Here is a 27,935-nt window from a genome sequence, read left to right as displayed (position 1 = left end):
TACAGACGGACCTTGCGAGTGATGTTTTCCTGCTTTTTTGTGTATGTTTGAGCACAGCCTGCATACACAAAGTCGGTGGTCCCGTCGGGGCCACCGTGGGACCACCGCGATGCTGGCGTCTCTGCCCCGCCCTTCCAAACCGGCCGAAATGCATGGAACCATTCTGACGATTATAGTATAACACTACGGTTCACCGCTTGGCTGAAAGGGCGGCTGAATCCGCTAACAACGCTCCAGCCACCGCGGTACTAAAAATATTTGCTGCCAATCATTCGAAGTCGCAACCGAAATCCCAGTAAAAGCTTTACTGTCCTCCAAAAATGTTAAAGCAGCTTGCGACGCAGGAAGACGATATCATATCGCCCGAGTCTCCCGACACCGCATCTAGAGCTCACGAAGTTTCATTGTCGAATAGGAACGATCAGCAATCACGGTTGCTCTACACTGAGCAACGAAATGTCGGCACCCACAAGAAGGTCGGGGAATGGAGCGTCCTTACTCCGAAGCATAGCTCATCTTGCGGTCCCAATTGGACTCATTGTACATTGATTTTTTCCCTACGGCCACGCCCCTGCCCACAGCAATCTGCAGAAAGCAGACCACTAACTGGGCGAATTGGCGGTTCATGCTATTTAACGTCGTAGTGCACGAGAAAAAAAAACACTCACAGACACTGGCACACTACCGAACTCTTGGCAAGTCTCACAATGTACTACCGAGGAAAAGTGTACAAAGTCTGATGTGGTATGCTAAACCGAAAACAATGAAAAAATATAAAAGAAAAGTGAGCAACGTTGCGTTAAGCTGAAATGTTTTCTCTCAGAGACTCAATTTTAAGAGGAGGGGCTCGAGATACAGCTTTATGCTACGCTACAGTCTCTCCAATGCGAGCTTCTGCAGTGTACAGCTTTTGATGGACAGCACGCTTGCATTTGGGAAACTTCTTCAACTTCGGCAGGTATTCAGACTCACGGGCTTTTTTTGCACGCACAAGATTTCATGGTATGTCGGTAAAACAAGACACCTACACAGGACGTTACACTAACAAGGAACAATAAAGGACCAGGTGTTAGGAGAAAAGAGCTTTGCGAGTTTCTGAACACAAAAACAACCTAGGCATCGCTGAACACTCGGTCGTTGGGCGCTCAACATCTGATCCCAGCTAGCAGCTGGGAAGAGATGCCAAAGTTCAAGCACTTAGTTCTCTCATTAAACGTTGTAAGCAATTGACCAAACCTTTTGAATGAGAAAATGGCAGCCAACATATTTCGCAAATACCGTATTTACTCGCATAATGAAAGCACCCCTTTCCAGTGGGTACCAATATTTGGACTTTTCTATTTTTTCCTCGCGTAATCAATGCTCGTTCAATTTTCGGCTGCACCAGTCTGAAATTGCATCCAATTTAGCAAGCCACCAAGGCATTTTTTTTTTTGCCACCAAGCGGTCAGGCCAAGTCAAGTCAAGCCAAGCCAAGCCAAGCCGCTCTCATAATGGCCGCAAGCGTGTAGTACCGGTAGTTGCGGAAGTGATCAATCGTGAAATTGAGCGGCGCACACACTTGATGAAGCTTGGATCGAGGAATTACACTGCCGCGGACATTTTCGTCTATCGGATGCATTAATGTCAACAAACACGCCGTCGTCCGTGATCTGCTTTCGGACAGTGAAATCGTGAAAGTGGTCAGGTCTAATTTTACATACTCCGGGTAAATCCATTGATTCAATCTGTAACAGAACGGCGCAGCGAGGTGCATCCTACATTGTAGGTTGAGAGTGTCTAGTAACAGCGATCTTCATAAACGAAACTTGATCCATGAGGGCAGGCCCCGGGGGTCGGCAATTGGACTTGGTACGAGTTCTTATACCTGTGGTCGCGGTATATACCCGAGCGCGCCGCCGGATACTAGCAATATATATATATATATCACCTAAGAACTGTCGCATTGCTCTCCATGCTGAATGAACATCATAGAGCCACAATGTTCAGTGTTTGGTTTCACTTTGTTTTTCTTCGTTCTCTGTTGTGGTTTCTGTTTTGTTATTCCATGCCCCGGGTGGTTGGCTGACAGGCAGACTAGTGTACGGGCTCTCGCCTTTCTGTCTTTGCCTAGCAAGCCACTCAAGGTAAAATTACTCTTGCAAATAAAGATTATTATTATTATTATTATTAAAAAGGGCACCAGAAGCGTTCTAAAAAGGTTAGCCATTTTTGAAGCATGGTTACTGTGGCGCGCCCCCTACCAGCTGTGGGTGCACCTCAATCAGTGGAGACCTGCCACACTACCTCGCCGTGTCATAGTGGCACCTAATATGACATTTGCACGAAGTGTGTAAATGCAAAAATTTTACCCCACATAATGAACGCCCCCTCCCAAGTATGTGTCCATTTTTCGGGACAAAAAGTGCCTTAATTATGCGAGTAAATGCGATATGTGCGGATGAATGGCATCCACTACAGGCAACAGGCTCCATTTCCTTAATAAAAGTTTCTGTAAATCGTTTATAACTTTTCGATTGAACAACGGTAAGTTCCGAAACTTTGGCATCCGGTCCCAACTGCCGGCTCTACGTTTGGGCAGGCACTGAGCACTCGGCGACGCATAGTTTATTTTTGCGGCATGAAACGCGAGGTTCCTTTTACTCCCAGATACCCGACGAACCGGGCGCAGATCGTCAGCGGCCCGAAACACTCACAGTTTGTCCCCGATGGCGTCGCACTCTTGCAGGATGTTGTAGAGCAGGCTCATCTTGCCGCTGACCTCGAACTTCTCCATGTCCTCCTTCGTGACGTATTGGTCCCACCATTCCTTCGACTGGGGTGAAGGAGCCTTTTCTTCTTCTTCGCTGTGTTCACCGAGTGCCGCTGACAATGAAACCACACTACGGTCATCGACTGGATGAGAATGGCAGGGCGCCTCTTCCCAACGCCCAGGTTTTAACACACGCTCCTCGCGTTTTGCCCAGCACTACTGGAAGCAAAACTACCCTAGGCAGAAAAGACAGACACAGCCGAACCTCTAACTTTAAGAAAACACTCAATTTGTAAAACACAAGAAAAAAAAAAAAAAAAAAGAAAAAGCAGGTAAAAGCACTGTCAATGATGCACCTGCTGAGAAGCCAGGTCGGCTAACGAATCTCACCTCGGCTCCTCGTTTTCCAAGTTTTGACCACCTCGTCTCCACTTTCCTGGCCGCTGCCCTTCCTGCAACGGCGAGGGATGTTTCGGTCATAAGCAAAATCATCATTGAGAGCTCTGTACAGTAAACTTGCATCGATTCAACCTCGATCGACTTGACATCTCGTTTCGTTCTATCGCATTCTCGCACGGTCGAAGTGTGCTGCGAATCTAAAAGAATACCAAGCGCCATTTGCAAGTTATTTTAATTTTCGCGGATCTCTGCTCGCAACTTATGGCAATGTGAAAGAACTGCACTTTGTGAGCAAACTGCAGCGTGTCCCAAACTAGGAACTGAAGTTGGAGAGCTTGGTTGTCAAGATCGGTGCTGCCCCCACAGCGTTTAATGGCAACTAACGACCGCAAACCAATTTGACCGATAAGAGCGAGTTCAACGTTAATCGTTTTCCAACCCCCCTTTTTTTGTTTAATTAAATCTTTGGATAATTCAACCTAACTTCAAGGTCCTGTCAAGGTTCAATAGACCGATGCCACCAAGCGAACTGCGCAGGCGCGCGCATTCCGGAAGTGGTGCCGCCGCCATGCTACTTGTAGTCACCCCTTCCCGGCTACATACGGCTGCGCGTACGTACATCATCATAGATTATCATTTGGCACGCCCCGGTATCACCTTGATTCTCTTGCAAGTTTCTACTTCATAAGATTGTGTTGTTTGTGAGGCCTTACGTTCCTCAGCAAGTGCAGAAAAGCAGTTTCAGTCGTCTTATCGCTTTAGAATCGCCTTGTCGTCTGCATCATCGTCGTCTGCTTCTTCGTCTTCGTGAACGCGTGAGCCCACTGCCATTCACGCGGTAATCCCAGTGCGGCCGCGGGAAAAAAAAAACAAAAAAAAAACAAACAAACAACGGCGCTACTACTCGAGCATTCCGACTCCTCAGACGTCTCAATTACCTTGCAAACAAGTGAACATCTAGTGCAATAGCAAAGAACAACAAAATTCGATTGACCATCGGCTTGGTTTAGCACCACGGAACAGCATCAAATGTGATGAAAAACTGAGCTTGGTGGTGCTCAGTCTTGTGCATAACGTTTAATCAGCCATCAAGTAAGAGGAGCTTAATAGACTTTCTCGGTGAGCGATAGTTTTCTAAAAGTTGTTTCATTCTGGTTGACAGCCTGTGCGACAGAGTACAGATGAACAGCGGGAGAAGCCTGCACACAAAGAACTGATCTACAGAAAGGCCATGCCTGACGCGCCGTAATAATTGACATATATCAAAAAGAAGCAACCACGCCAGATACCTGAAAGCTTGGGGTGTAAATGATTTTTTGTGCAAAGTTTCTATTCAGTTTTATTTAGTTTGCGTAAGATCCGCACGCTAACAGTCGTCCGACGGGGGAAGCTTTTTTCTGCGGTCTCGACTGGGGCTAATGCAGAATGGATCAGTAATACCAGCCTAATAGACCACCACAAAATGAATGAGGTTCGTTTGTTACATTTTTGGCGGTAGGTACGTGTTGCACTTCTAAATTGCATTATGTAATCTTTTCACGTTTGTATGAAAAAAAAAATGAAGGCTGCTTCTGAAAAGGTTGTTTTATTTCAAGTGGTGCATATCGGGAATCGCTGCTCTTTTTTAGTGATTGTCCTAATCTTTTGAAGCAGAGTTGTGCTTGAAACATGTCGTCGCAATAACAGTTATAACCACCAAAATACACCGAGCAAGATGTGTATTAAAAACGGCCTCCACAAAGCAGTGCGGAGGTTATATTTGAGATAGACCAACGAATAGACCGCTACGGAGCAAATGGTCAGAGAGATTCCAGCTTACGGAACACTTCTGCAGGCTCCATGTCTCGTGCCCTGTAATCTTATACATTTTAGCTGACGTGCAATAGGTTGGATATAAATTATGAAGCAAATCGCGAAACAAATCGTAAAACGCTATTTTTCCTGCCGCTCTGTCGGGCTCTGTGGACCTTTCTTTGCCATGCTTTTTTCTTGCGGGAAGACATAATATCCGAGGCCTTTTTGCCTGGTGCTGTTATTATAGCTCCGTGGCATACACCATGTGAAGCCACCGATTGAAAACCATGAGTAAACACCTGGCTAAAAGTCTCGTGCTAACCCGAAAACTTCCAAACGCCGGGCGTACAATGCGCATCGACGCGGCCGGAAAACTGGGGAGAACTACAGGTACCAGGATGCACCGCGGCAGCGGTGGCGTCGCGCAACTCCTGGTGAGATCGGTCTATTAACCAAAGTTTATCGCACATTGTTATTTATTTGTACACTGTCACATACTGTAAACGACTTTATTTCTGTTGGCTTGCATTGAACAAATTTTGTAAAGTGTGAATTTCGGAAATATTTCGCAGGCACCGAATTCCGCAATTTGAAGTGACATGCTAGGTATTTGTTACTATGGGGCGATATAATTGCGGGACCCAATGTTTTTGCAAAAATTTTTCGAGCCGAAAAACTTGAGGATTTTAGGTCGTTGCAAAAGATTAAGTGGCAAGTTGACCTCGCTGGGCCCGTTTCCTCAAAGCCGGTTAACTCGAACTGCGGTAAGAAGTTAACCGCAATTCCCTACGAGGGCAATGTTTAGGTCATGTGACTGGCAGAGTAAGGACAACAAGGAAACATGACGGTGCCCCCACGAGCGAGCGTTGCTCGCTTAGGGACTATTATGTCGTAGCAGCTGCAATACCGGGCGCGTTAGTCAGAAATGAGCAATGCAGGAGGCTTTCGCTTTGCCTTACCACACTTAAGTTGTGAAAGCACGAGCAATGACCTCGCCACATTTTTCAGATAGCTTTTCGATTCTGGCTATTCCTAAACCTAAATGAATGCGGTAATTGTCGGTATGGCAACAGCTTTGGAATACTATAGTGGATTGCCTCGACTCAATCGGCCCGGTATTGATGGCAGAAGCCGACAGTGTCCCAGTAGACTTTTTGCTAAATTTCTTAAGCACCAAGGTGTCTGCTATGAGTGCACTAGTTACACACATTTGGAGGAAAATTTCAACAAGGGCATATGTCTTCACTTTAGGCAGGCAAACATTTAAAAATTTTCCAAATAAGGGTTAATTTAGTTTTACCTTGCCCAATGTCAAAACCCCGAGCAACAAAAAGGGTTTCTTAAGCTCAAATGTATACCTTGCTGCGTCGTAAAACCGTGCTAGTGCACGTTCTTGGGTCCCCCCCTTTTTCGGAACTCATCCACAAGAGCCACTTGTAATCGCTGCAACCAGTGGGCGACACCAGCTACCATCCCATAATAAAACACAGAGCTATCGCTCATCCAGCCCTCATCAAACTTGGGCACATACTTGTAGCTACCTAGCAGGAAGGGACGATTAACTTTTTACAGCGGTTAAAGTCGACTGCCTTAGAGCAAATAGGCCCTGGTGTCTAAATTAAGAAAATTAGAAATGCAGAAGACAAGACAAACATAGTTTTCTACGGTAGTTATCGCTATAGTTTATTGTCGCATCGTTCAGAGCCGCAAAAAGCTACATACCCTTTGCTGGTGGAAGGCTTGTCTTCGTCGAGGCAAACCACTTCTTTGTCGTCATCGCTTTTGCTGCTCGAACTCTCCGAACCGTCGTCGATGAAAGAGTCCATCGAATCGCTCGATTCATCCTGAGTGAGAGAACAGTGCCAAAAGATGTTCCTCTCCAACGTGCCCTCCAAATCAGCGGAAAGGCCTCCCAATGGTGCTTGGAACGCGTCTCTGAATGGTGCGTTTACGACGTCCTTCCTCCATTTCCGGTCTCAATCCTGGCGGCAGTGGCTGTGGCAGGTGCCTTTTCGTCTGCAGGTAGCTCTCAAGCTTGACAGTCTATGAAAGGTCTGGCAGCCGAGAGTCGGGTGGCGCGACGACGGCAGCACTCTCGCTCACTCGTAGTTATTGAACGAACTTCTACACCCAACTGCCAGGTATCGCGACACCCGACACCGTGACACACCGGGCTTTGTGACATTGTTCTGTTGCCCCTTCGGGATCACTTCTGATGTACGGGAGGGATAGGATATGCTAAGCCCATCATTCGGAAACACATTTCAGGCGCCACGGCCACCAGCCAGGCTGCATTTGAGAACTCGCGGTGGGTCACTCGAGACGCCGTGGGAAAGCGAAAGCACAAACCTGTAGCCTCGAGAGACAATACAAAGTATGAAGCTGGTGTACGAATAATGCTTTTTCCGGAGATATTAACGGCATTAGCGCACACGTATGAGGAAGAGAGAAGGGACAGAAAAGAGTGCTACTCACAACTGTATTTACAGAGATGAAGAAAAGAAAGAACATCGTCCAGCTCCCCATAAAGATGAAAAAGGAAGAAGAGGAAGCGGAAATATAAAACAGGAATATAAAACACAAAGTCGGGTGTTCCCTCGCGCGCACAGGCTTAATGCACTGGTTCTTTGATTAAACCCTAAAACCTTTTTTTGGCTGTGCCTTCGTTGTCGTGGTGCTGGGTGTGTTTGCCTCAGTCTTCGCTCGCGCCTGGTCACCCGTGTCAGGGGGGAGACGAACACATCATCCATGGTCGGCTGCCGCTGGGTCGTCGTGCCTGATGTCTCGCGGCACCCGTGACTCATGCGAGTTCTGCATTGTCCTTCTTAAAAAGTCTGTTTCCTTGCTCGTCAAGGCTACCGATGCAACACTAATGCATTTAGTAGCTGCGGATATGATGTAGAAGGCTTCTACCACTTCGCGGGTCATTTTATCCTTGTGCCTCTCTAGGGTTATGGTTTCCCCGAACAGCGGATTACAATTGCACTCCTTGCAATGTGTTGCAAGATGGCCTCCCACTGTGGCTCTCAAAGAATAATCATGCTCGCGAAGTCGGTCGTTAAGACACCTGCCTGTTTGCCCTACGTAGACCTTGCCGCAGGAGAGTGGAATCTTGTATACCACGCCTGAAGTGCACGGAACAAAAGGTTTAGCATGTTTTTTTGTGCACCTCTGTCTTGTGGCACCTTCGGCTTGCGAGTTGACTATGGAGCAAATTTTGCTCATTTTTTGCGGGGCTGAAAATACCACTCGGACCCCATACCGACCTGCCACGTTCTTTAAATTGTGTGACGTCTTGTGAAGGTACGGGATTACCACCGGTCTTGTCTTTCCTACATCTTGTTTGTTGGCTTGGAGGCCTTTTGCCCTTTTCAGCAAGGTGTTTGCTACATTAGCCAGTAGTGGTAACGGATAGCTGGCTTTTCTAAGTCTTTCAACCTGCATCGAGAAGCTGGCTTCCATTGTGTGGCAACACGATTTCTGGAGCGCGGATCCCAAACATGTCAGAGCAATGCCCCTCTTGACGATCTTAGAGTGAGCCGAACTGAAATCCAAAATTCGTTTCTTAGAGCGTGGAGAGTACGTCCAGCACACATGCGTATCACCTAAGTGAAGCGAAAGGTCTAAAAACTGGAGAACGTTTTCTTGAGGGACCTCATACGTGAACCTGAGGCCCCCTCCATACTCAGTGAAGGTCGCCAAAATATTGGTCACCTGTGTGTGCACATCGGTGTTATCTTGAAGAACAACCAGGAAGTCATCCACATAGCGGGCTACCTTGTTAACTCTTCGACTTCCAAGCTCCCTTTCAATGGCACAGTCTACTGCTCCCAGATAAATGTCACTGAGGACTGGGGCTACACAGGAGCCAATACAAACTCCTGACTTTTGTACATAGCACCCATCTCGCCACCCAACAATCATGGACGTTAGATAAAAATATAAAAGCTCTAAAAAGCTCTCCGTTGAAATTCCACATGAGCCCCTGAAGGAGAGCTCTCCATTGGCTTCAATACATGTCTTCACAGACTCCAATAATTGTGCATGTGGCAATGAGTAAAACAAGTTCTCCACATCTATACTGAAGGCCGTACCGATCTCATTGCTCTTTAACCGGAGAAATTCGACGATTTCCTCAGAATTCACTACTTTGAAGGGGTCCTGTATTTTTACTGTTCGGGGAAACCATAACCCTAGAGAGGCACAAGGATAAAATGACCCGCGAAGTGGTAGAAGCCTTCTACATCACATCCGCAGCTACTAAATGCATTAGTGTTGCATCGGTAGCCTTGACGAGCAAGGAAACAGACTTTTTAAGAAGGACAATGCAGAACTCGCATGAGTCACGGGTGCCGCGAGACATCAGGCACGACGACCCAGCGGCAGCCGACCATGGATGATGTGTTCGTCTCCCCCCTAACACGGGTGACCAGGCGCGAGCGAAGACTGAGGCAAACACACCCAGCACCACGACAACGAAGGCACAGCCAAAAAAAGGTTTTAGGGTTTAATCAAAGAACCAGTGCATTAAGCCTGTGCGCGCGAGGGAACACCCGACTTTGTGTTTTATATTCCTGTTTTATATTTCTGCTTCCTCTTCTTCCTTTTTCATCTTTATGGGGAGCTGGACGATGTTCTTTCTTTTCTTCATCTCTGTAAATACAGTTGTGAGTAGCGCTCTTTTCTGTCCCTTCTCTCTTCCTCATACGTGTGCGCTAATGCCGTTAATATGTCTAACTACCAACTAGCCCAGTTATCAACCCTTTTACAGTTTACTTTTTCCGGAGATCAACATTCGAGCAAACTTGAAAGCCCCGACTCGCGTGAAAATGAGATAGGACAGCATGTTGACAGTGGCGACTTGCCACCAGTAAAATTAGCTTTGATTGTCACCAAGCTTCGTACCTATAAAAAAAAAAAAAAAAAAATACATGCACGTTTCTAAGTATTGGCGACCGACATTATCCTTTCAATCACTGTGTCTTCATATGTACACGCAATCGTATTAGCCTTCTTGTTCGCACTAGAAGCCATAAATCACACCTTGCACTGCTGCAGCTTATATTCGAGACATTATGGGGCGCCATCTAGCACTAGGGGCTCGAAGCATGGATAAAATCACGCATTCAAGATGGATGCCTCCATCTTTTATGGAAGCTCCGGTAAGTGCCTGTTCAAATTTAGCTTCTGACTGAGTATCATCGTTCCCGTAGACATAAGAGTGCCATGTTTTAATAGAAAAACATATTCTCTTCCATAAAATACTAAACACGTGCTTGGCACTAGTCATTAAGTGAATACCAAAACACGTCCATGAGCGTGCACAAGCGTACACAATGTGCCATGAGCGGCACCCATGGGAGCGGTGCCGCTCATGGCGCTAGGATTGCTGTCCACTTGTACCTGCTTGTGGGAGGGCAACAAAGGACAGATTTCAGACGACGCACTTCCATGGAGCTTGTCAACCAATATTCTTACATACCTCACTATTGCGATTAATACCTCATTACAGTTGAACCTCGATCTAACGAAGTCACCAGGACCCGCTAATTATTTTGTTAAATCGGGAACTTTGTAAAATCGAGGAAGGGATAGCTTGCGCATAGGCTGCGCGGGAAATCCGTATTTGTTTGTTAAATCGGAAAATTTGTAAAATCCGGTTTTGTTAAATCGAGGTTCAACTGTATTATATGTTGCCCGCTGGACTCTAACAAGTGCAGTTGCTCACAGCTGTCAAAAAACAGCTTAGACAGTAGCGTTCTAAGGCTGAACGCTGCGGAAACAGTTGAGAAACGTCTAACACACACTTCAGAGGACAATCTGTACAAAAGAGTGTCAAATATTGATGGGAAGGAGCGAAATTCTAAACGTGCCCTCAACAGGAATCAAACCCACGACCCCATGATTGTGAGCTCTACATTCTACCACTGCACCAATTAGTGAGAAGTCGCAAAGCAGCTGGCTTCGTTTCTACCACGGTGATCTCTACTAACTGACCGAACGCAAAGCCGGACAACGACGTTCGCATTCGAACGGTTCACTGGACGAAACAGGAAATCCAGGACGTGCCCACCATTACATAAGCAACAACAAAATTTTGAATTAAATAACACTCCACAACTAGGATTCAATGTTTCCGGACAAATTAAAAAAAAAACCGAGAAACACTCTCCGCGTAAATCTTCCTTCAATTCGGATTTATCCGAAAAACAAAATCTTTCGAGATCACGGTGACAAATAACGATAAAAAAAAAGACTGTTTTACAACTAAGCTTTATAAGAGCATGGGGTCAGTGGTCCCGAGGAGACACCACTTCAGTTTCCATTGATATCTAGAACTACTGACAATAGGAGTTCGCCTCTTAGCACGTCGAGGTCCCTTCATGAAAACGGGTCATGGTGCCCAGACTTTATTTATTTATGTTTTTTAATTCTTTAAATATAAAAACCCTGTAAAACAAGCTGCAAATTTAAAAGAATTGGGAATCTAGACCAAATGAGCTCCGATAAACCCCAAATTTTCAGCGAAAAATAAACGTAGAAAGAGCGCCCTCTGAATTTTACGAAAAATTAGCTTTTGAAACATAGATCCCTTTTTTAACCATTTTGTTCTTAGCCAGAGACTAAGGCAGGAAAAGAGAAACAAGAACAAAATGGTTAACATCCACCAGCTCGCCTGCACACTCACTACATTATCATAGATCATATCATAGAAGGGCACTACTGACTTTTATCCGACGGATCAAGATAAATCGAGCATTTTGTCAAGAATGTTGGTCTGACCTTGAGGAGCTCCTTGGCCGTGGCGCGCTCGGCGCTCATGACGAGCAGCATGGGGTGGGTCCAGATGTTGCGCAGCATGTTGAAGTCCCAGAACAGGGACATGCCCTGGGTGGGCTTCCTGTTGCGGCCCCCCCTGGCCAGGTGGTCCAGGAAGTGGCGGTACAGCTGCACTTGCACCTCAGACAGCCGCACGCTGATCACGTACTCGCACTTGGGCGGCAGGAAGGGCTTCAGGGCGTTGTAGTCGCAGCGCTGCGCATGATTGAACCCAATTTGGGGGTTTTACATGCCGAACCATGCCCAAGCAAAGGTATGGGAATTCGTTCGAACCACCTGGGGATCTTTTGACGTGCAACCGAAATATTGCATACGTCTTCTCTGCAATAAGCCTCCGTTGGACTGCGGGCACCTCGGCCAGAATTCAAACCCGCCACCTGGGGATCTGTGGGCCGGCGCTTTGCTTTGGAGCCACCCAGGCATTTCCCTTCTTCTAAATGCAATCTCTGAACAAACCTTATGCACTTTCACATCTGTTGCTGTTTGCAACCAATGAAGCAGCATCTATTGTATAGTAGCTACTTGTATTATACATACAGGGAGTGTTGCGCTGAACGAATCCGATGGTCACCAGAGAAAAGGGGAAGAAGGAACTTTCCTCTTACCAGGACCCTCTTTTGTGTCTCCCAGAGTTGCCGAGACCCCCCATTACTATCCTCCTCCCAGAAGATTATAGAATATTAACCCGTCGCTCAAACTTCCTGCAAAAGCAGCTTTCCTCTCTCTCTTTCATGGTGGTCAAAAGTATGCGATGCGATGTCAGTGCAAGTCATGTATACGATATTATAAGTTAGCACCTGAATAATGCTACGACGAAAGTCGGTTGGTCATGGAAGGCTTGTCCGCAAAGTGCAATTGCTTTTAGACGTAATGAAAGACTTTGTGGAGATTGCGAAACATTTAGAAGAGAAATTTCCTCGGCAAATATGGCGGATTCCCAAGCACGTCCAGAAACCTCTCCAACATTGGCTGTAGCTGTAAAAGGGAAGTGACCTGGACGCAACCATTCAGCAGGCGATGCAAGATGTGCACCCGCTTCTTCATCAGCCTCACGTCCAGGGCCGTTGAGTCGGCACACTGGCCGTTGGCGATCGGGTTCACAAAGCGGTTGGTGAACTCCTTCTTGGTTCCCAGCAGGTTGGGCTTCACAAACTGCACCATGCAGTGGTCTGCAGGAAACAAAACTTTATATCAATATCTGGGAGTTCATCTAGCTACCAATCTTTTCTAGAATGATACCATAGAGTACATTTTTAACAGAGCTAACCAATCTTTAGGATTTTTACGGAGGCATTTGTATATGGCAAACCCAGAAACTAAACTACCTAAGTTGGAGTATGCACCTATAGTTAGGAACCCGCACCAGAAACATTTTATTGACAGGCTAGAATCTCTAAAAAAACAGGGCAACTCAGTTCATACTAAAAAGTTATACACCTGTAAGCGTAACTCCACTTAAAACGTCGATAGGATTATTATTGCTCCAGCAGGAAACATGTATCTTGTTATGCTATCCTACTTCCATAAAATCTATCACGCATCAATTGAATTTCACAAAAATAATGTCATCCCACTCCAGCGGCGTAGGCAGAGGGGGGGTTTGGGGGGTTGAAACCCCTCCCGAAATGCTTGTTGAGGAAAGAACCCGAGCGCGTCCGTTTCGTTGGTGGCCGTTTTATTCTCTCGTGCCCCGATCCTGCCGTTCGTGGTCTCGTGTTTTCCTGTCGTCTCTTTCCTCTTCTGGTAGTTGAATTCCCGTAATCTACAACAACTTCCCGCGCCGGCCGAAGAAATGAGAGACAAGACAATACACGAGGGGTCAGTGACAGTACTGTGAAAACAAAATCCCAAAAAAAGGGCGGGGTCAAAAAAAGCCGTTAACACACAAGCAGAAAGAAAAGAAACGTTTTCGCAAGCCAATTAAATAGAGAGTAGAGGACGAACTCCGAGCTCCGTCTGGAAGCGGCACGGTCTGCGGGAACAAGTCCAGGTCCGACAGCACCAGAGCGCGCGAGCTCACGTTGGGAGACGAGGCGCTCCGCCGACACACGGGCGCCACGCAGTCGCCGTCGCAGTCCAGGTCGATCAGGGTGCCCTCGCAAGAGCGTTCCTCATCCTGCTCCTCGGGTATGGGTGTCGTGTCGTCTGCGCCCATCTGCAACCTGGGCGAGAGTGCCTGGTTGTTGGCGTAGACGGGACCCAGGTGGTGGTAGTCCCTCCGCCCCAGGGAGTGCCTCGGGGCCGGAACGGGTGTCGGGGGCGGCGGTGGTGGCAGGGATGGCGGCGGGGGCTGCCCGGGGGGCCAGCCGCCCCCGCAACGATGAGACGGGGCCTGTCCCATGGCCGAGCAGCAGAACTCCCTTGCCGAGCCGCAGCCCAGGCCCTGAGGCAGCGTTTGTTCCATCTCGGGCACACGATTTGGTCCCGAACTCTTGCGACGCACTGTCTTCCGTTCCCCCTCGGAGTGTCCCGAGAAGAGGTAGGTGATGGAGCCCGCAGCAGATCGTCGAAGCTGGACGCCTTGTAAAGCCTGCTGGCCGCGTTCTGGTTGAAGGGTGACAGATACTCCCAGAGTAGGTCCCTTGAACCACCCAGCCAAAAATGGTTTCAACGGCGGTTAAGGTTCGACTCATGCGTTGGATCCTTCCCTTGACCACTCGCCAGTAGACATCTGAGCCTATTAGGACGCTTATGTTATTGTCCACTCTTGTGTCAGAATCTGGAGGAATGTCTGCGGCCTGAAATCCGTTTGAATGAAGTTGCGTCAGCAGATGATCATCAAGTTGCTGGTGCGATAACGTGCACAGCTCGGGAATTTCCAGTGCTTCAAATGTCACCTTCTGATTGCTACGATGGCCCTGAAGGGTCACAGCCACGCGTCGACAGGAGTGTTTGGTAGCTGTATTGCCAAATGTGTAGATGGTTAGATCTTCTCGGCCTACAACTTCGCAGCCGAGTTCTTCAGAAACATCCCGTCTGATGAACGTGCGCTGGCTGCCAGTATCTAGCAAGAGTCTTACGAGAACATTTCTTGGTGTCCCTGACGCCCACGCTCTAGCTGTTTGGAGGAGGACAGGAGAAGAACAGGAGTTGCTAGCTGGCGCGCTAACAATGGATGTGGCGTGTTCAGGGGGCTCTCCAGGTTGCGGAGTGTACGATGGGACTGGCAGGGGACGTGACAGTTCACAAAGGATGGTCAAGTGATGACCCCCACATGTGGAACACGACAAGCTTCTGCCTGAACGGCAAACACGAGCGATGTGATTTCGCTTCCCACATTTAAAGCAACAGCGCGCTCGTGCAAGCTTGGTTCGCTTATCTTGTGTTGAAAGTGGGGCCTGGCAGTTTTGGAGTTCGTGCTCCGGGGAACCACAGAAGGGGCAAGCAGTTGATCGGTAGCCTTCCGATTCCGTCGATAGCGCGAGAGTTGAAGGGTGATTTGCCGAAACTGATTCTTAAGGTGTCGTTGGCGATAGCCCTCGTCGAAAGCGGTAACTTGCTCGATCTATTTGGCCATCTTCTCGTATTTCGACTTGTATCCTCAAAAACTTCATGATAATATTAACTTGGTCTTCTGGAGCCAGGTCTGGTGTACTCGTTGAAGATGGTGGTGTGGATTCTCTCAGCTTCTGACGGTAAAGGATAGCCAGGTCAGCGGGAAGGCAGCGCATGAGAACTCGATGGAGAACGACTGCGTAGCTGCTAGGTGGAACCTCCAACCCTTCAAGAGACGTTGTGCGGAAACGTATTGCGTCGTGAAGCTGACGAAGTTTTGCCACGTCGCTGGAGGTGTTAATCACAGGTAAGTTCAAAAGCTGATCAATGTGATCGTCGATTAGAATGTCACGTCGTCCAAACCGATCCTGAAGTGTTCGTACTGCGAGTTCGTAGTTTTGGTCGGAGAGTCGAATTCCCTCGACGGCGCGTTTAGCGTGGTCTGTTAGATACGTCATGAGATATTTGAATTTTTCTATTGGTGGGAGATCAGGGTTTGCGTGGATGGTAACATTAAAATGGTCCCAAAATCCCTGCCAATCGCGGAGGTTACCGGCAAACATGGGGACTTGCAGTTTTGGAAGGGCGACGGTCCGGTGGCTCCTTACTATTGTTGCGGTTGATGGAGGGTTGACGGGAGGTGCCTCCGGGAGCCGAGGTTGAGGGTTGGTGGCGAAAGTGTCTAGGGTGTAGTGGAGACGCGTGAGAGAGGTGCTGATGCGTAGCCGGTATTCTTCTGCACCCTCCACTTCGTCCTCCAAAGCGTCGTCCGTGATGGCCGCGAGGATGTCGCTGTCGAGGTCTTTGAGTGCGGCTTGCTTTTGCGTGAGGTACTCAAGTGGGATTCGCAGTTGGACTTCAGTGGAATCCGGGTTCTCCAGGAGAGCGTCGATTTGGGCGAGAGTGCGAGAGACGGCGGAGCGGACAACGCCACGGGTTCTGCGGAGGCGGTCCATGGCTTCTCAAGGGGTTTCGGCACCAAATTATGTTGAGGAAAGAACCCGAGCGCGTCCGTTTCGTTGGTGGCCGTTTTATTCTCTCGTGCCCCGATCCTGCCGTTCGTGGTCTCGTGTTTTCCTGTCGTCTCTTTCCTCTTCTGGTAGTTGAATTCCCGTAATCTACAACAATGCTTAAGCTACCTAACCCCCCCCCCCCCTCCCCCAACGGGGCCTGCTCGGTTTTGCACGAGGCACGGAGCAACGGAGGAGCACGGACCATCTCCAACTTATAGGATTTCGGAAAACTTTTTTGTGGGGTAGAGAAAGCTCAAATTAATAAAATATGGAATATTGCTTAATTCCTGTTTATTCGATGGAATGCGGAACTTGATCTCAAATATATAGAGAATGAATATTTCAAAACGTTTGTGCAGTGAAAGATGGCAATTTCAAGGCAAAGAATAACAAACTTTCCTCACTGAAATACACAGTTCAATCAAACCAGTGTGAAAATAATAAAACAAACACAAGGTGATAATATAAAGCAATGTCAGTGATGTAAGGAATACTAAATTAATTGTAAAAAAAAACAATCACACTGTAAGCAACGGGTGGCGCTGCGCTCACGCACACCTTTTGTGACCAGAATTACGTGCTTTCGACTAGAAATTACCGCAAATAAAAAGGTAACTGTGACTAGTTATATTAGAATGCAATTTGCAGGTTCTCTTTATCATCTTATTTATGCCAAGGGCCTACACATTAAAATGAAGCCGCCTGCGTTCACGGGAAAAAAAATATTCCGGACGTCCTCCGCTTGAAATTTAATGTCGCGGTGAACATTCAAAAACGCTACAATTCGTTTCAGCTTAGGTCCAGACGTAACCGATGCTACAAGTGCCAGCTCCGGGCTTTCAGCGCCCCTGCCAAGCACGCACGCTCATGCAGTGCAAGCACTGCTCAGGGCACATGCTCGCGCCCGTAGCATCGGCTGCGTCGCTCACTCGAAGTGGACGCTCTCAGGTATGTTTTCAACCGTCGCAGTGAAGAGAACGAGCGCTCAGCTTTCGCCGTTGTGAAAGGCAGAGCCACTATAGGATGTTGAGGAGACGATGGACGTTCTGAAATAGTGCCTCCGGACAAAGGGCGACCGCCTGTATACCGCAGACGTGACGGGCGCTTCACGTTCCTCCCTCTTGCATTGGACGCCTAAAAGTTCCCTATTTTTGGTGAAGTTTTCCTGACTTTGCGAAAATCGTCGCTCACGGATGCGATGAAGTCCGTCTTGCTTTCTATGTCAAGGTGGCAGCAATTCCTTATTACTATTAGCTTAATCTCTTCGTTGCACAGAACATCAGAAATTTGAAGAGACAAGCCTTCATATTCTCACTTCGCACAGGCAAAAGGCTAGTCAAGTTCCTTTCCACGTTCGGCGTGTAGTTTCTGTGTGGTGCGTCATGTCATTTCTTCGAGTGAGGGAACGACGAGTTCGGACTGATGACGTCTCCTTACCCCGAAGATATGCTGCTGCTGCCTTTGGACCACGCTGCAAGATAAAACGGTCTAGCGAAGATAACACTCTTTTTCCTTCAGCATCTGGTACTGTAGCACGAATTGGTTAAACCTTTAATAGATAATAGATTTTGGTTTTGTGATTGTTCAGATTCAGAATTACCTTCGCCCTAAATATGGACCCCTGGTGTTTGTGCGTGGTCGGTTGCTCCAATTTTTCAGTGTCAAAAAAAAAAATTGTTTTTTGCTGTTTAATTTTTTATTTATTTTTTTGTGAAAGTAGAGCTATCCTTGTGTTTTGTCTGGCCTTCACACGTTGGTATTGCAGTGCTACTTCGAAAAGCGGAGGGAGTTGTGTGTTGTGAGGGAGCTTTTAAAGTTGGTGGGCCGCAATCACGACAACAGTAGAACAGTGAGCCACCCCGCCGGTATTCCTGTAAATGAAGCCTGCTCCGTTTTGAAAAAATGACAATGCAGCGTTGCGCCGTTTAATCTTAACAGCGCCTCCCTAATTTTTGCCCGAGCGTCCGTGTCGGTGAGTTCACCCTCCGTCATTGAGGGGGGAGGGGGGATGCCGTTGAACCCCTCCCGAAATAAAATCCTGGCTACGCCACTGTCCCACTCGTATTTTTCCTCGTCATGATCGCGCTAATGAAGCCCATATTCCCTTCGCCAGCATTAACTTGTATAAATTCTCCCCGCTACTACAGGCTACGTCCGACTGGAACGGCTGTCAGGTGAAATTGCTCCCACCAGAAACCACGACGGTTTTGTAGCATTATTGCGTGGACCATTGCCGTGACAAACGCTTTGTGTTTATGTTTTGGTTCTTAAGCAGCCCCTGTATTTTTTTTTTTGTTTGAGTGTATGCGTGACTGAAATGCCTGTGTATGCGACCATGAGCCATGCTATTCTTCGTTAAGTTCTGTTTAGCATGATTCTGTGTCCCTTTTTATATTTGTCTTTTTAGGTGTGAAGCTCCTTAGGGTCTAGCCTTGTATGGCGTCTGTGCTCACATCAACCGCACTGCCTCCGGGATCGGCCCACTTTTAAAAAAAAACATACGCCTGCACCGGGGTTCGAACTAAGGACCGCTTGCTTACGAGGCAGACGTCTTAAACACTACGCTACACTCCAACGTTGCATGTAGCCGCTCAGGGCGCTGCGGCCAAATGCGTATATAATCGCGTTAAACTTTGCATGCATTGGCTTAACGTTCATAGACGAGAGGGTGCTGCGGTCAAATGCTCAACTGCGTATATAACCACGATCCATACCACACATTCTCTTTATGACATGGACCGTTGACTTAAGCGGTGGAGAAGCGTTCCCACGGCTTCTAGCGGATCCAAGCTGATCCGCCAGAAGAACGACTGGTTCTGCATTTCACCGACCATAAAGCAGTAATAATGAAGTCGAAACGCAACCCGGAACTCAGCACTACTTAGGAGCAATAAAAGAAAAAACAGTATTACCTATGAACAATAAAATCAGCATCATCAGCACCACCAGAGCTTTACCCCGATCAACATCATTCACCACGTGGAGATGTGTCCATTTTTACAACATGTAAACGTTACACGTTGTAACGTTTACATGTACAACTATGTAAATGCTACACGTATCCTCCCTCTTCGTAATGCCTTTCTGGGACCTTTAGAGGTATTTAAATAAATAAACAAATAGAAGAGCAAAGTTTTAAAGCAAAGCAGAAGACATGTTAGGCCGGATTGGAGCTGAACTAGCTGAGCCATGCTTATGATTTTAACTAGCTGAACATATTTAGATATCTACCGCAAAATACTTCAGAAGCACCCACCTCGTTCAAGTGTCCACTATTAACATTCCTTGAACTTGGGAATTCTGCACATTATACATTAAGCGCCCAATTTAACCGGACAAGTGCCCATGTCTAGATTAACCCTGTTTTCAGTAAAACTGGGGTAGGCACTCCCCCGGTGTTTTACGGTATATATACCCAGCTGGTTCAATTCATAACCAGGTTAGGCGTGCTTGTGTTGCCATAAAGCGTCGAAGTAATTAAATCATTTAGCTTTGCTTTATACAACGCACAACGCCCGCATTTCTGCTTCTTAGCATTCATCAAAGTCGTGTCAGCAGTCTGGGCCCGCCGGTACAGAAGATGGTGAACCGCAATGCCCCGTCATCTTGAGCTGGCCGAGAAGCAAGAGACCGAAAAAAAAATAGACCTTATGATCCGGTAATGCCAATTTTAGCAAATGGCGGTAAAAGCAGGCGGTACCGGCTACAAGGCAAGGCCTCGGCCATATCCGCCCCAGGCGGAAAACACGCCGAAGCCGGACGAAAGTCGTTGCAAAGCGGCAGACGCGGGCAACTTGGTGGTTCGTGTGCTAGCGTCGCGCTTGTTGCGAGACGCTGCAAGAGCAGAAGCGAGCTAGGCGGGGCTGCATGGATGCTGTTGACATTGCGGGAAGGTCTTCCAGGTGGCACTGACTGAACCCTCCCCCCAAATTTTACAGAAAACTCACACTCTTGCAGGTTGTTCTGGAGGGGAGTACCGGTGAGGACGATCCGCCGGCCCGTCCGGAGGGAGTTCATGGCGATTGACAGGCCAGTCTTGTCACTCTTCAGGATGTGCCCTTCGTCGCACGCCACGATGTCTGGACCTAAAAGGACGCATCGCGGCAAACCATAAGAACGTCGCCGACATTAAAAAAAAAAAAAAAAAAGAAAAACAATACGGCTGTGTTCCACAATTTACTCAATCCGACATTGGCGTAAAGGTTTCGTGCCGTGGCGTTCCAAAACTTACTTGCGCTTACTCTATGACGTCAGAACTCGCGTTCACGAAGCGGGTTGTTTACTTCGGAGTAATTATTCACGCTAACCTCTTCGACTAGGCGTAATGTCGGATCAAATCGAGTAAATACGTCACGTGATCTGTTTGTCGTCTGCTTTCTGAAAGAATGAAGTGCTTTTTTTTTTTTTTTTTTTTGTGTGGTTATTGCAATTTGCTGTTTTCAATGCAGAAATTGATTGCACCAGGAAGGTATACTTGTTGTTATTATCAGAGTGCGAGCGTAAATAGGAGCTTCTCCGCATCTTCGTCCTTGGCGTTAAAATGAACTCCGTATTCTGATGTTAAAGGATGAAAATGTTAATACACAGAAGATGAAGTGGAAGTTTTTTGTTTGTTTGTTTTTTTCTCCCCAGAGTGTGTGCAATGAGAGGGTAACACTTGCAAAGCAGTGAAGGCATGGAAGATTTTATGTATATGACCAGCCGAACACCCCACAACATCTCCCTCCCCAAGAAATTGCCTACAGCGGTTTTGAAGTTCTCCCTGTGATTTTGTAATCATATTCGTGTCAAAGCAAATGTAAGTTACATATCACTGTTAACAAAGCCCCATGTGCTCTACCGCTATGCTGTGTGGAAGCAATTTCCACAAAAACATGATCGGCACAAATTACGATGCGTGGAACATATTCTTTTAGGGCACCTGGACTAGACTTACAGCGATCGCAGTGATTAATAAAAACAATATTTTTGATATCTAACTGAAAGGGGTAAGCAATTTTGAACTCAATATACAGGCCAAAAGGAAGGTCAGCAAAAGGAGCTGGTGGAGCCACCCCAGCGTCACCGCTGCTATGTTTTCTTCTTGCCGTAGCCCAAGACGAAGCCAATCCGCGTAGTGTCCAGGTGATTATCCCGGCCGTTCCAAAACCAAGTCGCAGATCGTTTACTCGATGTCAGGTGGTTTTACCCGCTGCCATAGGAGACAGATTACTCGGGTAAGGCTTGAGACGTAGCCTACACGACTGGGAACCCCTGGAGCATCGTTTCGATAAACTCAGTTGGCTGGAACGCTAGCCCAATCTTTTTGTCACTTCGAATACAGTGCAATCCACTTATAACGTTAACGAGAAAACCCAAAATTTTAATTGTTATAACCGATTATCATTGTATCTGGACTAGAAACTGATCGTTTCTAGTCTTCAAACACTAGAAACTGATTGTTATAAGCAATATATTGTTATATGTGGTATAGTTATAGGTGGATTGCACTGTATGCCCTGCACTTGTTTGCAAGCGCAACCTAAACAAGAACTCCCGAAAAAGTTGCATTTAAAAAAAAGCGGAGACGTCTTTAAATGGAATATATTCCCCGACTTGTTCAGGTTTTCTATGATCGTTTTGCTTAAATCAACTGACCATTACAAAAAAAAAAAAAAAGAAACCACAGAGGCAGCAGTGTTTAGAGCTGTTCCTGTTTAGCTCTGTAAATCGGATGGCAATTCACGTTACCCACAGACGCCTCGGACAACTGCCACCGAGCACGAAGGCCATTCTTGCCACTGGACGTCGCACCCTTCCACTTCGCTGCGTGTTTCTGCGCCGTCCAATTTGGTGGTTCTCTCATACTTGAACAATTTTCCTACAATTTCCCCGACATTTTCACACATGTTGAAATTCCCCTACAATTTCAGGTTTTCCGGGTTGGCAGGCACCCTGGACGTTGCATTGAGGTAGACAAGGCCGTTCACATGGTTCAATCGTTCTCGGCAATATTGGCTTACCTGGATCGAGCAGCGCCTTCCTCAGCCGCTCCTTGAGCCTCTTGCTGACCCCCTTGGCCTTCTCGTTGGTCAGCCGACGGAACATGTCGTAGCCCATGATCAAGGCGCCTCCCTTCTTCTGCCAGTACTCCAGGATCTCCACCCGCGAGTGGTTGTCCTTGACAGACGACATTTCGTGCACCTGCCACGAAAATAAAAGGGGTTTTGTGACTAACTAAAGCCTTACTTACATAACTATAGGACTGCACCGGGATGGAGCCTAGATGTCAGCGACACTGTGACATCGTCCCAAAGCTGCTCTAAATGTGTCGCACTTATACGTCCCCTGTGACGACACACGACGTCAACATCAGGGGATACCCAACGTCACGTCACGCGACACCGATGGTTTTAATATTCACAAGACCCTCGCAATGTGCCCTTCAATAAGCCCCTTACACTACCCGGAAAAAGAAGCGCAAAGAGGCCCTATAAATGCTACGTGCAGGGTGAACTCTGCTGCATTCTACGATTACTAGACTGCAAAGGGAACGCTCGTGAGATCTTTTATTCTGCCAGGCATGTCTTCGAGCCACTATCGACCCTAGCCGTCGCCGAAAATTAAACGCAGCTCACGGTGAGGTCGAGTCCCTTGTCTTCGAGCCAGCGCTCAAACTCGTGAGCCCAGTTGAGGATGGTGTTGTAAGGGCACACGATGAGGGCAGTCCGCAGGATCTTGCCGCAATCCTTGTGGCTCAATACCGTGTGCAGGAACGAGATCACCTGCGGCAACGCCGGCACCCGAGCTCCACATAAACACGAGTTTCACAATGGCGGCAGGCTTACAAGAACAGCTAGCCCAGGTGAAAATCACTCCACTTCCAGCTGGATTATGGAACTGGAAATGAGGCATTTCAGCTGGAATCCAACTGGACCCAGCTGGAATCCAACTGGACCCAGCTGGAATCCAACTGGACCCAGCTGGAATCCAACTGGACCCAGCTGGAATCCAACTGGACCCAGCTGGAATCCAACTGGACCCAGCTGGAATCCAACTGGACCCAGCTGGAATCCAACTGCACCCAGCTGGAATCCAACTGCACCCAGCTGGAATCAAACTGCACCCAGCTGGAATTCAATTGGTCCCAGCTGGAATCTAGCTGGACTGCCTCATTTCCAGTTCCATAATCCAGCTGGAAGTGGACCGATCTTCGCCTGGGAAGTCTAGCCTACTGTGCACACCCACACATCATGAAAAGAGTGTCCCGCGAGAAATAATAACTAAAGGTTGCCAACAACAGCCGTTACGAGGACTTCCCAGCTGCGTTCACAACATCGACGCTGTGCGAGACAGAAAACAGCTTCGTATGCGCTCACGCGTTCACCATGCGACGTCGGGCAAAGTGAGTGCACTCGGCTCTGGCTGCCTCGTCTTCAAAGGTAGACAGCGGCCCACTCGCAACGATACCAGACGTAACAACATACTGCTTGTAACAGTTAGTTTTTAGACTAGAAACGCTATTTCTAGTCCAGATAGAATAATAATAGGTTATAATCATTACATTTTCGGTTGTTCTCATTATCATAAGTTGTTGATTAAGGGCTTTACGGCACAAAGCATTGTTATAAGTGGATTGCACTTTACTATCACACACAAAGTAACCCGCCACTCGTAACGGTACCCGTCTCAATTAAGTGTTGGGCAGGGACGTCGACCCGTACGAGGCGTGATCAGAAAGTTTGGCAACTAGCATATAACGAAAACTACCAGGGTTTTGAAAAATATTTATTTTTCAACATAATCCCCCCCTCACACTAATGCACTAGAGGCCAGATCAGGACTGTAGGTTGGGTGGTCAAGCTCTTCGAAAGCACTCTCGAATGACAGCCTGGGCAGTGCGAGACCTGTGAACGGGGGTGTTGTCATGCGGGAGGAGAACGTTTTTCACCCATCCGCGTCGTTTTTGCACGACAGTCTCACCAGTTTGCGGAGAACGTTGGCATAGTATTCGCCTGTTAAGCGCCGTTCACACTCTTGCGACCGAGTGAGACCGAGAGAGCCCAAACCGGTTTTTAAGCCTTTTGCGACTTCTTAGGACCGAATGCACTACAGCGGAGCTGGTCCTAAGAGATCGCAAGAGGCCTAAAACCGGTCTGGTCTTACTCGGTCGCAAGAGTGTGAACGAACCTTTATTGTCCTGCTGTTTTCCAGGTAACCAGTCAGTAGGATCCCTTTTGCATCCCAAGAAACTGTCGCCATCACTTTCCTCCCCGAGTGTTGCGTCTTGAATCTTTTCGGAGGGGGGGACCCCGAATGCCTCCACTGCATAGACTGTTGTTTCGATTCGGGGTACCCAGAGAAAACTATGTCTCATCCCCAGGATCAAGGGGGGCGAGAAAATCTTCTGGGTCGCTTTCGTAGATCAGCTCCCTTGACAAATGCAAGTGGTGCTGTCAATCCTGCATAGAGAGGTTCTGTGGCACCCATCGTGCCGACACCTTCCACATACCTAAAACGTTATGGATGACTGTGAAAGCACTGCCATATGAAATGCTCAATTCTGTAGCAACTTCAGACACCTTAATTTGGCGATTCTTCATGATGAGGCTCTCAGCTCGGGCTGAATCATCCAAATCGGTCAAAGTGCTGGGTCACCCTGACCTTGGGTAGTCTTGCACGTCCACACGACCGCATTTAAGCTCGTTGAACCAACCAGTTACTAAAGCATATGAAGGGCATTCATCGCCATACACATTCACCATTCTACTGTGAATTTCCTTGGCGGAACTCCCTTCTTTGCAGGAAAACTTTATCACGCTCCGGTACTCAAGCTTGAAACCGGGGGAGGACGCCATGTTTAACTGACTGGTGGAGATCTAAAGCAGAACCGTAAGTCTTCATATTACGAACATGTTTGGCTAGAGAGATGAGCTATACCAACGGTTATAGACGCATCACTGTCAGACTTTTTGTTATAGCAGTTGCAAAACTTTCTGATCACCCCTCATATGTGCAGTGTTCCCTTTCCACATACATGAGTGACCACAAGGCTGCATTGTCAGTGATCGACCGTATGAAGAGTGGATACGCATAAAAGTGGATGAAACTATGCACTGCAACAGCCATCGCTGTTACTTCTTCGCAAGCTGCAGCAAAAAACTGCAACTTTTTTTCCAAGAAATCTTGCAATCTCTAAATACTTTTTTTATACTACACTGAGCCACAAGTAAATAACTTCATAGCAGTCAGAGGTGCAGCAAGGTAACATACCTAGGTGTCTGAAAAGAATCATTTGCTATCAAAAAACAGCAGACGCTACAGGAGTACCTTGGGTATCTGTGCCGAGTACAACTGGGAATTTACTATTGTGGTCCAGACGGCAGCCTGCATGCGTGGACGTACCTGGAAGGTCTTTCCCAGCCCCATGCAGTGGGCAAGAATGCAGCCAGAACCCTTCTTGGGGTCCTTCTTCAGCATCTCCAGGGATTCGATGGTGCAATCGTACATGAACTTGACACCTGCCACAGACGGCCACAATACGAAACATAAAAATTCCCACCTCAGTGCACCAGGGTTAGTTAGCACGTCGACATTGAAAGCAACCAAACAATCAGGTCAGAGCATCCGATCAGCCGGCTGTTACTCCGTTGCGGTCCGCATCTGCTGTGTTCGTGTCTTGCTTACATTTCTAGATGACGCTGTCTTGTATTCTTTCATAACTGGAGTTAAGGAAGCTCTCCTAGCACCCTTTCTTTCAAAACTCCCTTTACTCCCCCTTTGCACACTGCCCTTTTCCTTCACTGCACGCCATGCCATGAAGAAAAAACACCGTTCGACCTGCTGGACAAGAGCAGGCACCTTAACCCTTTAAGTGCCTTCGACGAGCTGAGCTCGTTGGCCGCTTTCTGCGCAAAAATGCCATGGACGAGCTCAGCTTGTACAGTGGTTTTCCGGTAGCTTTCAATACCACAGACGGGTTAGGCTCGTCCGAGTAGTTTGCAGCGCTGATCATAAGTGGCAGCACTCGTTTTAGTTGGCGCCTTCTTTTTTCGCTGCCACCGATTTTTGTGTAATATACTTTTGAAATTTCATTTGTGATACTAGAGGACTAAACTCCTTAATAAAAACATATGGCACTTTCAGGTTGCTTTTTTTTTTTTTTTTTTTTAAGTGGCACTTAAAAAATTAATGGGTAACTGCAAAAAAAAAAATATTTTTGTTGTAGTATTTTTTTACCACTTGACGGCTTGCGCTGATGAGGCCTCAAAACCGAAACTACTACCCAACCTTGTCACAATACTTTCGCAAGATGTCACTGTAAAATTTTCAGTAAACACACAAAAATGATATCGATAAAATTATTTCATAGAATATCCCCTTATTTAGTAATAACCGTGTCAACATGCATTTAGAAGAAAAACCTTAGAGCTTTTGTTGCCCGAAAAAAACTGAAGTCTGGCAACAATGTATTTCTGCCGAACCTTTCGAAAAGTTTGGCAAAACTTTGGCTTTGTTGAAACCCGAGATTCGGCGCCGAAATTTGGATTCGGCAGAAGTTTGGCCCGTCGCCAATACATATGTGGGCTTCCAACATGTTTGCACACAGCTTTTGTACGACTGATGTGACAGGATACAAGGAACGCCTTAGAAAGTCTCTGCAGACCGTCTCTTGCACGATGCACGTGTACTGCGACTGCCGCTCTGAAGCGAACTGCCGGCACCCCCCCTGCGCCAGTTGTCCGAACGCTTACCGTCGACCTGGTGAGGCTTCATGCATTTGACCAACTTCTGATTCACCGTCACCAGCGGCTCCTTGGTCTTGAGGTCCATCTCTAGCACCAGTTCCTCCAGGGTCGTGTTGCCACACTCCGGAGCGCCGCCTCGGATCTCATTGAACTGCGATGAATCACTCTGCTGTCGGATTCTTATTCCAAAAAAACTGAAGAGGCATTCTCCTTACGTACGAGACTGAACCATTAAAATGCCTCCTAAATCTCTCGCGTCCAGCTTGTTTGAGTTGCTAAAAAGTTCCTTACTAAACTGGACGACTCCCTTAATGTTCAACGCTCGCGGGAGATTCCCGGCAACCGTGGCTTTTTCTTGCTAGTAAAACGTGGGGCAAGTCTTACAAATAAGGTCCTTTAAAGATGAAAATGCAAACTTAATTCAGAAATCCAACTTGAGGAATCATGCTAGGGCTGAGAACAAACTATCGAAATAATTCCTGCGTGTCTATCACCAAAGTCTAGATTGGGCCTACCTCAACTCTTCAAGTGGCTCTTTGAATTGTACGAGTTACCTTTTGTTTTTAATTAAAGGCGCGCACTGCAGGCCAAGACTGCATCGTTCAGACTAATGTTCATTTGTTAGACCAGATCACACCGGCGTGCGTAAGTAGCGATACCGCCACTTACGCCCGCAGCCGACATTGCTGCACTTTCGTTTCGCGTTTTCGTTGCGTTGATCTCACGGATTTACTCCCACGTCGCGGCCCGAAATATTTTAATGAGCGAGAAAACCATCAAGCTCGCTGGAGTCACTGACAGGGTGAGAACGACGGGGATGAGCTTCAGTAGACCAGACTTCCTACCGTTGACAATGTTTTTACGTCTCATGCACCAAAGCAAGGAGGAAGGTATGGAGCATGGTGCAAGGCACGG

At 47.4% G+C, this 27,935-nt stretch overlaps 1 protein-coding gene across 2 annotated transcripts in view; it reads right to left on the bottom strand.

The window, feature by feature from the left end:
• LOC8034773 (transcriptional regulator ATRX) overlaps nt 1-27,935 on the bottom strand; it is a 65,177-nt gene that overhangs the window by 15,303 nt on the left and 21,939 nt on the right. For both annotated transcript variants that reach the window (XM_040216198.3, XM_042290010.1), the window contains exons 11-20: nt 27,027-27,171; nt 25,678-25,793; nt 22,911-23,057; nt 22,296-22,476; nt 20,241-20,378; nt 12,779-12,954; nt 11,729-11,980; nt 6,668-6,789; nt 3,143-3,204; nt 2,697-2,865 (exon numbers count right to left, since the gene is read on the bottom strand). In XM_040216198.3, coding sequence (XP_040072132.2) covers nt 2,697-2,865; nt 3,143-3,204; nt 6,668-6,789; nt 11,729-11,980; nt 12,779-12,954; nt 20,241-20,378; nt 22,296-22,476; nt 22,911-23,057; nt 25,678-25,793; nt 27,027-27,171 — 1,508 coding nt within the window. The remainder of the gene's footprint in view (nt 1-2,696; nt 2,866-3,142; nt 3,205-6,667; nt 6,790-11,728; nt 11,981-12,778; nt 12,955-20,240; nt 20,379-22,295; nt 22,477-22,910; nt 23,058-25,677; nt 25,794-27,026; nt 27,172-27,935) is intronic.

The sequence above is a fragment of the Ixodes scapularis genome, unplaced genomic scaffold, assembly GCF_016920785.2.
Source record: "Ixodes scapularis isolate PalLabHiFi unplaced genomic scaffold, ASM1692078v2 PGA_scaffold13__105_contigs__length_92229423, whole genome shotgun sequence".
NCBI classification, from domain to species: Eukaryota; Metazoa; Arthropoda; class Arachnida; order Ixodida; family Ixodidae; genus Ixodes; species Ixodes scapularis.
Note: the sequence above shows the minus strand (reverse complement) of the source record. Positions and strands in the feature narration are given on the sequence as shown.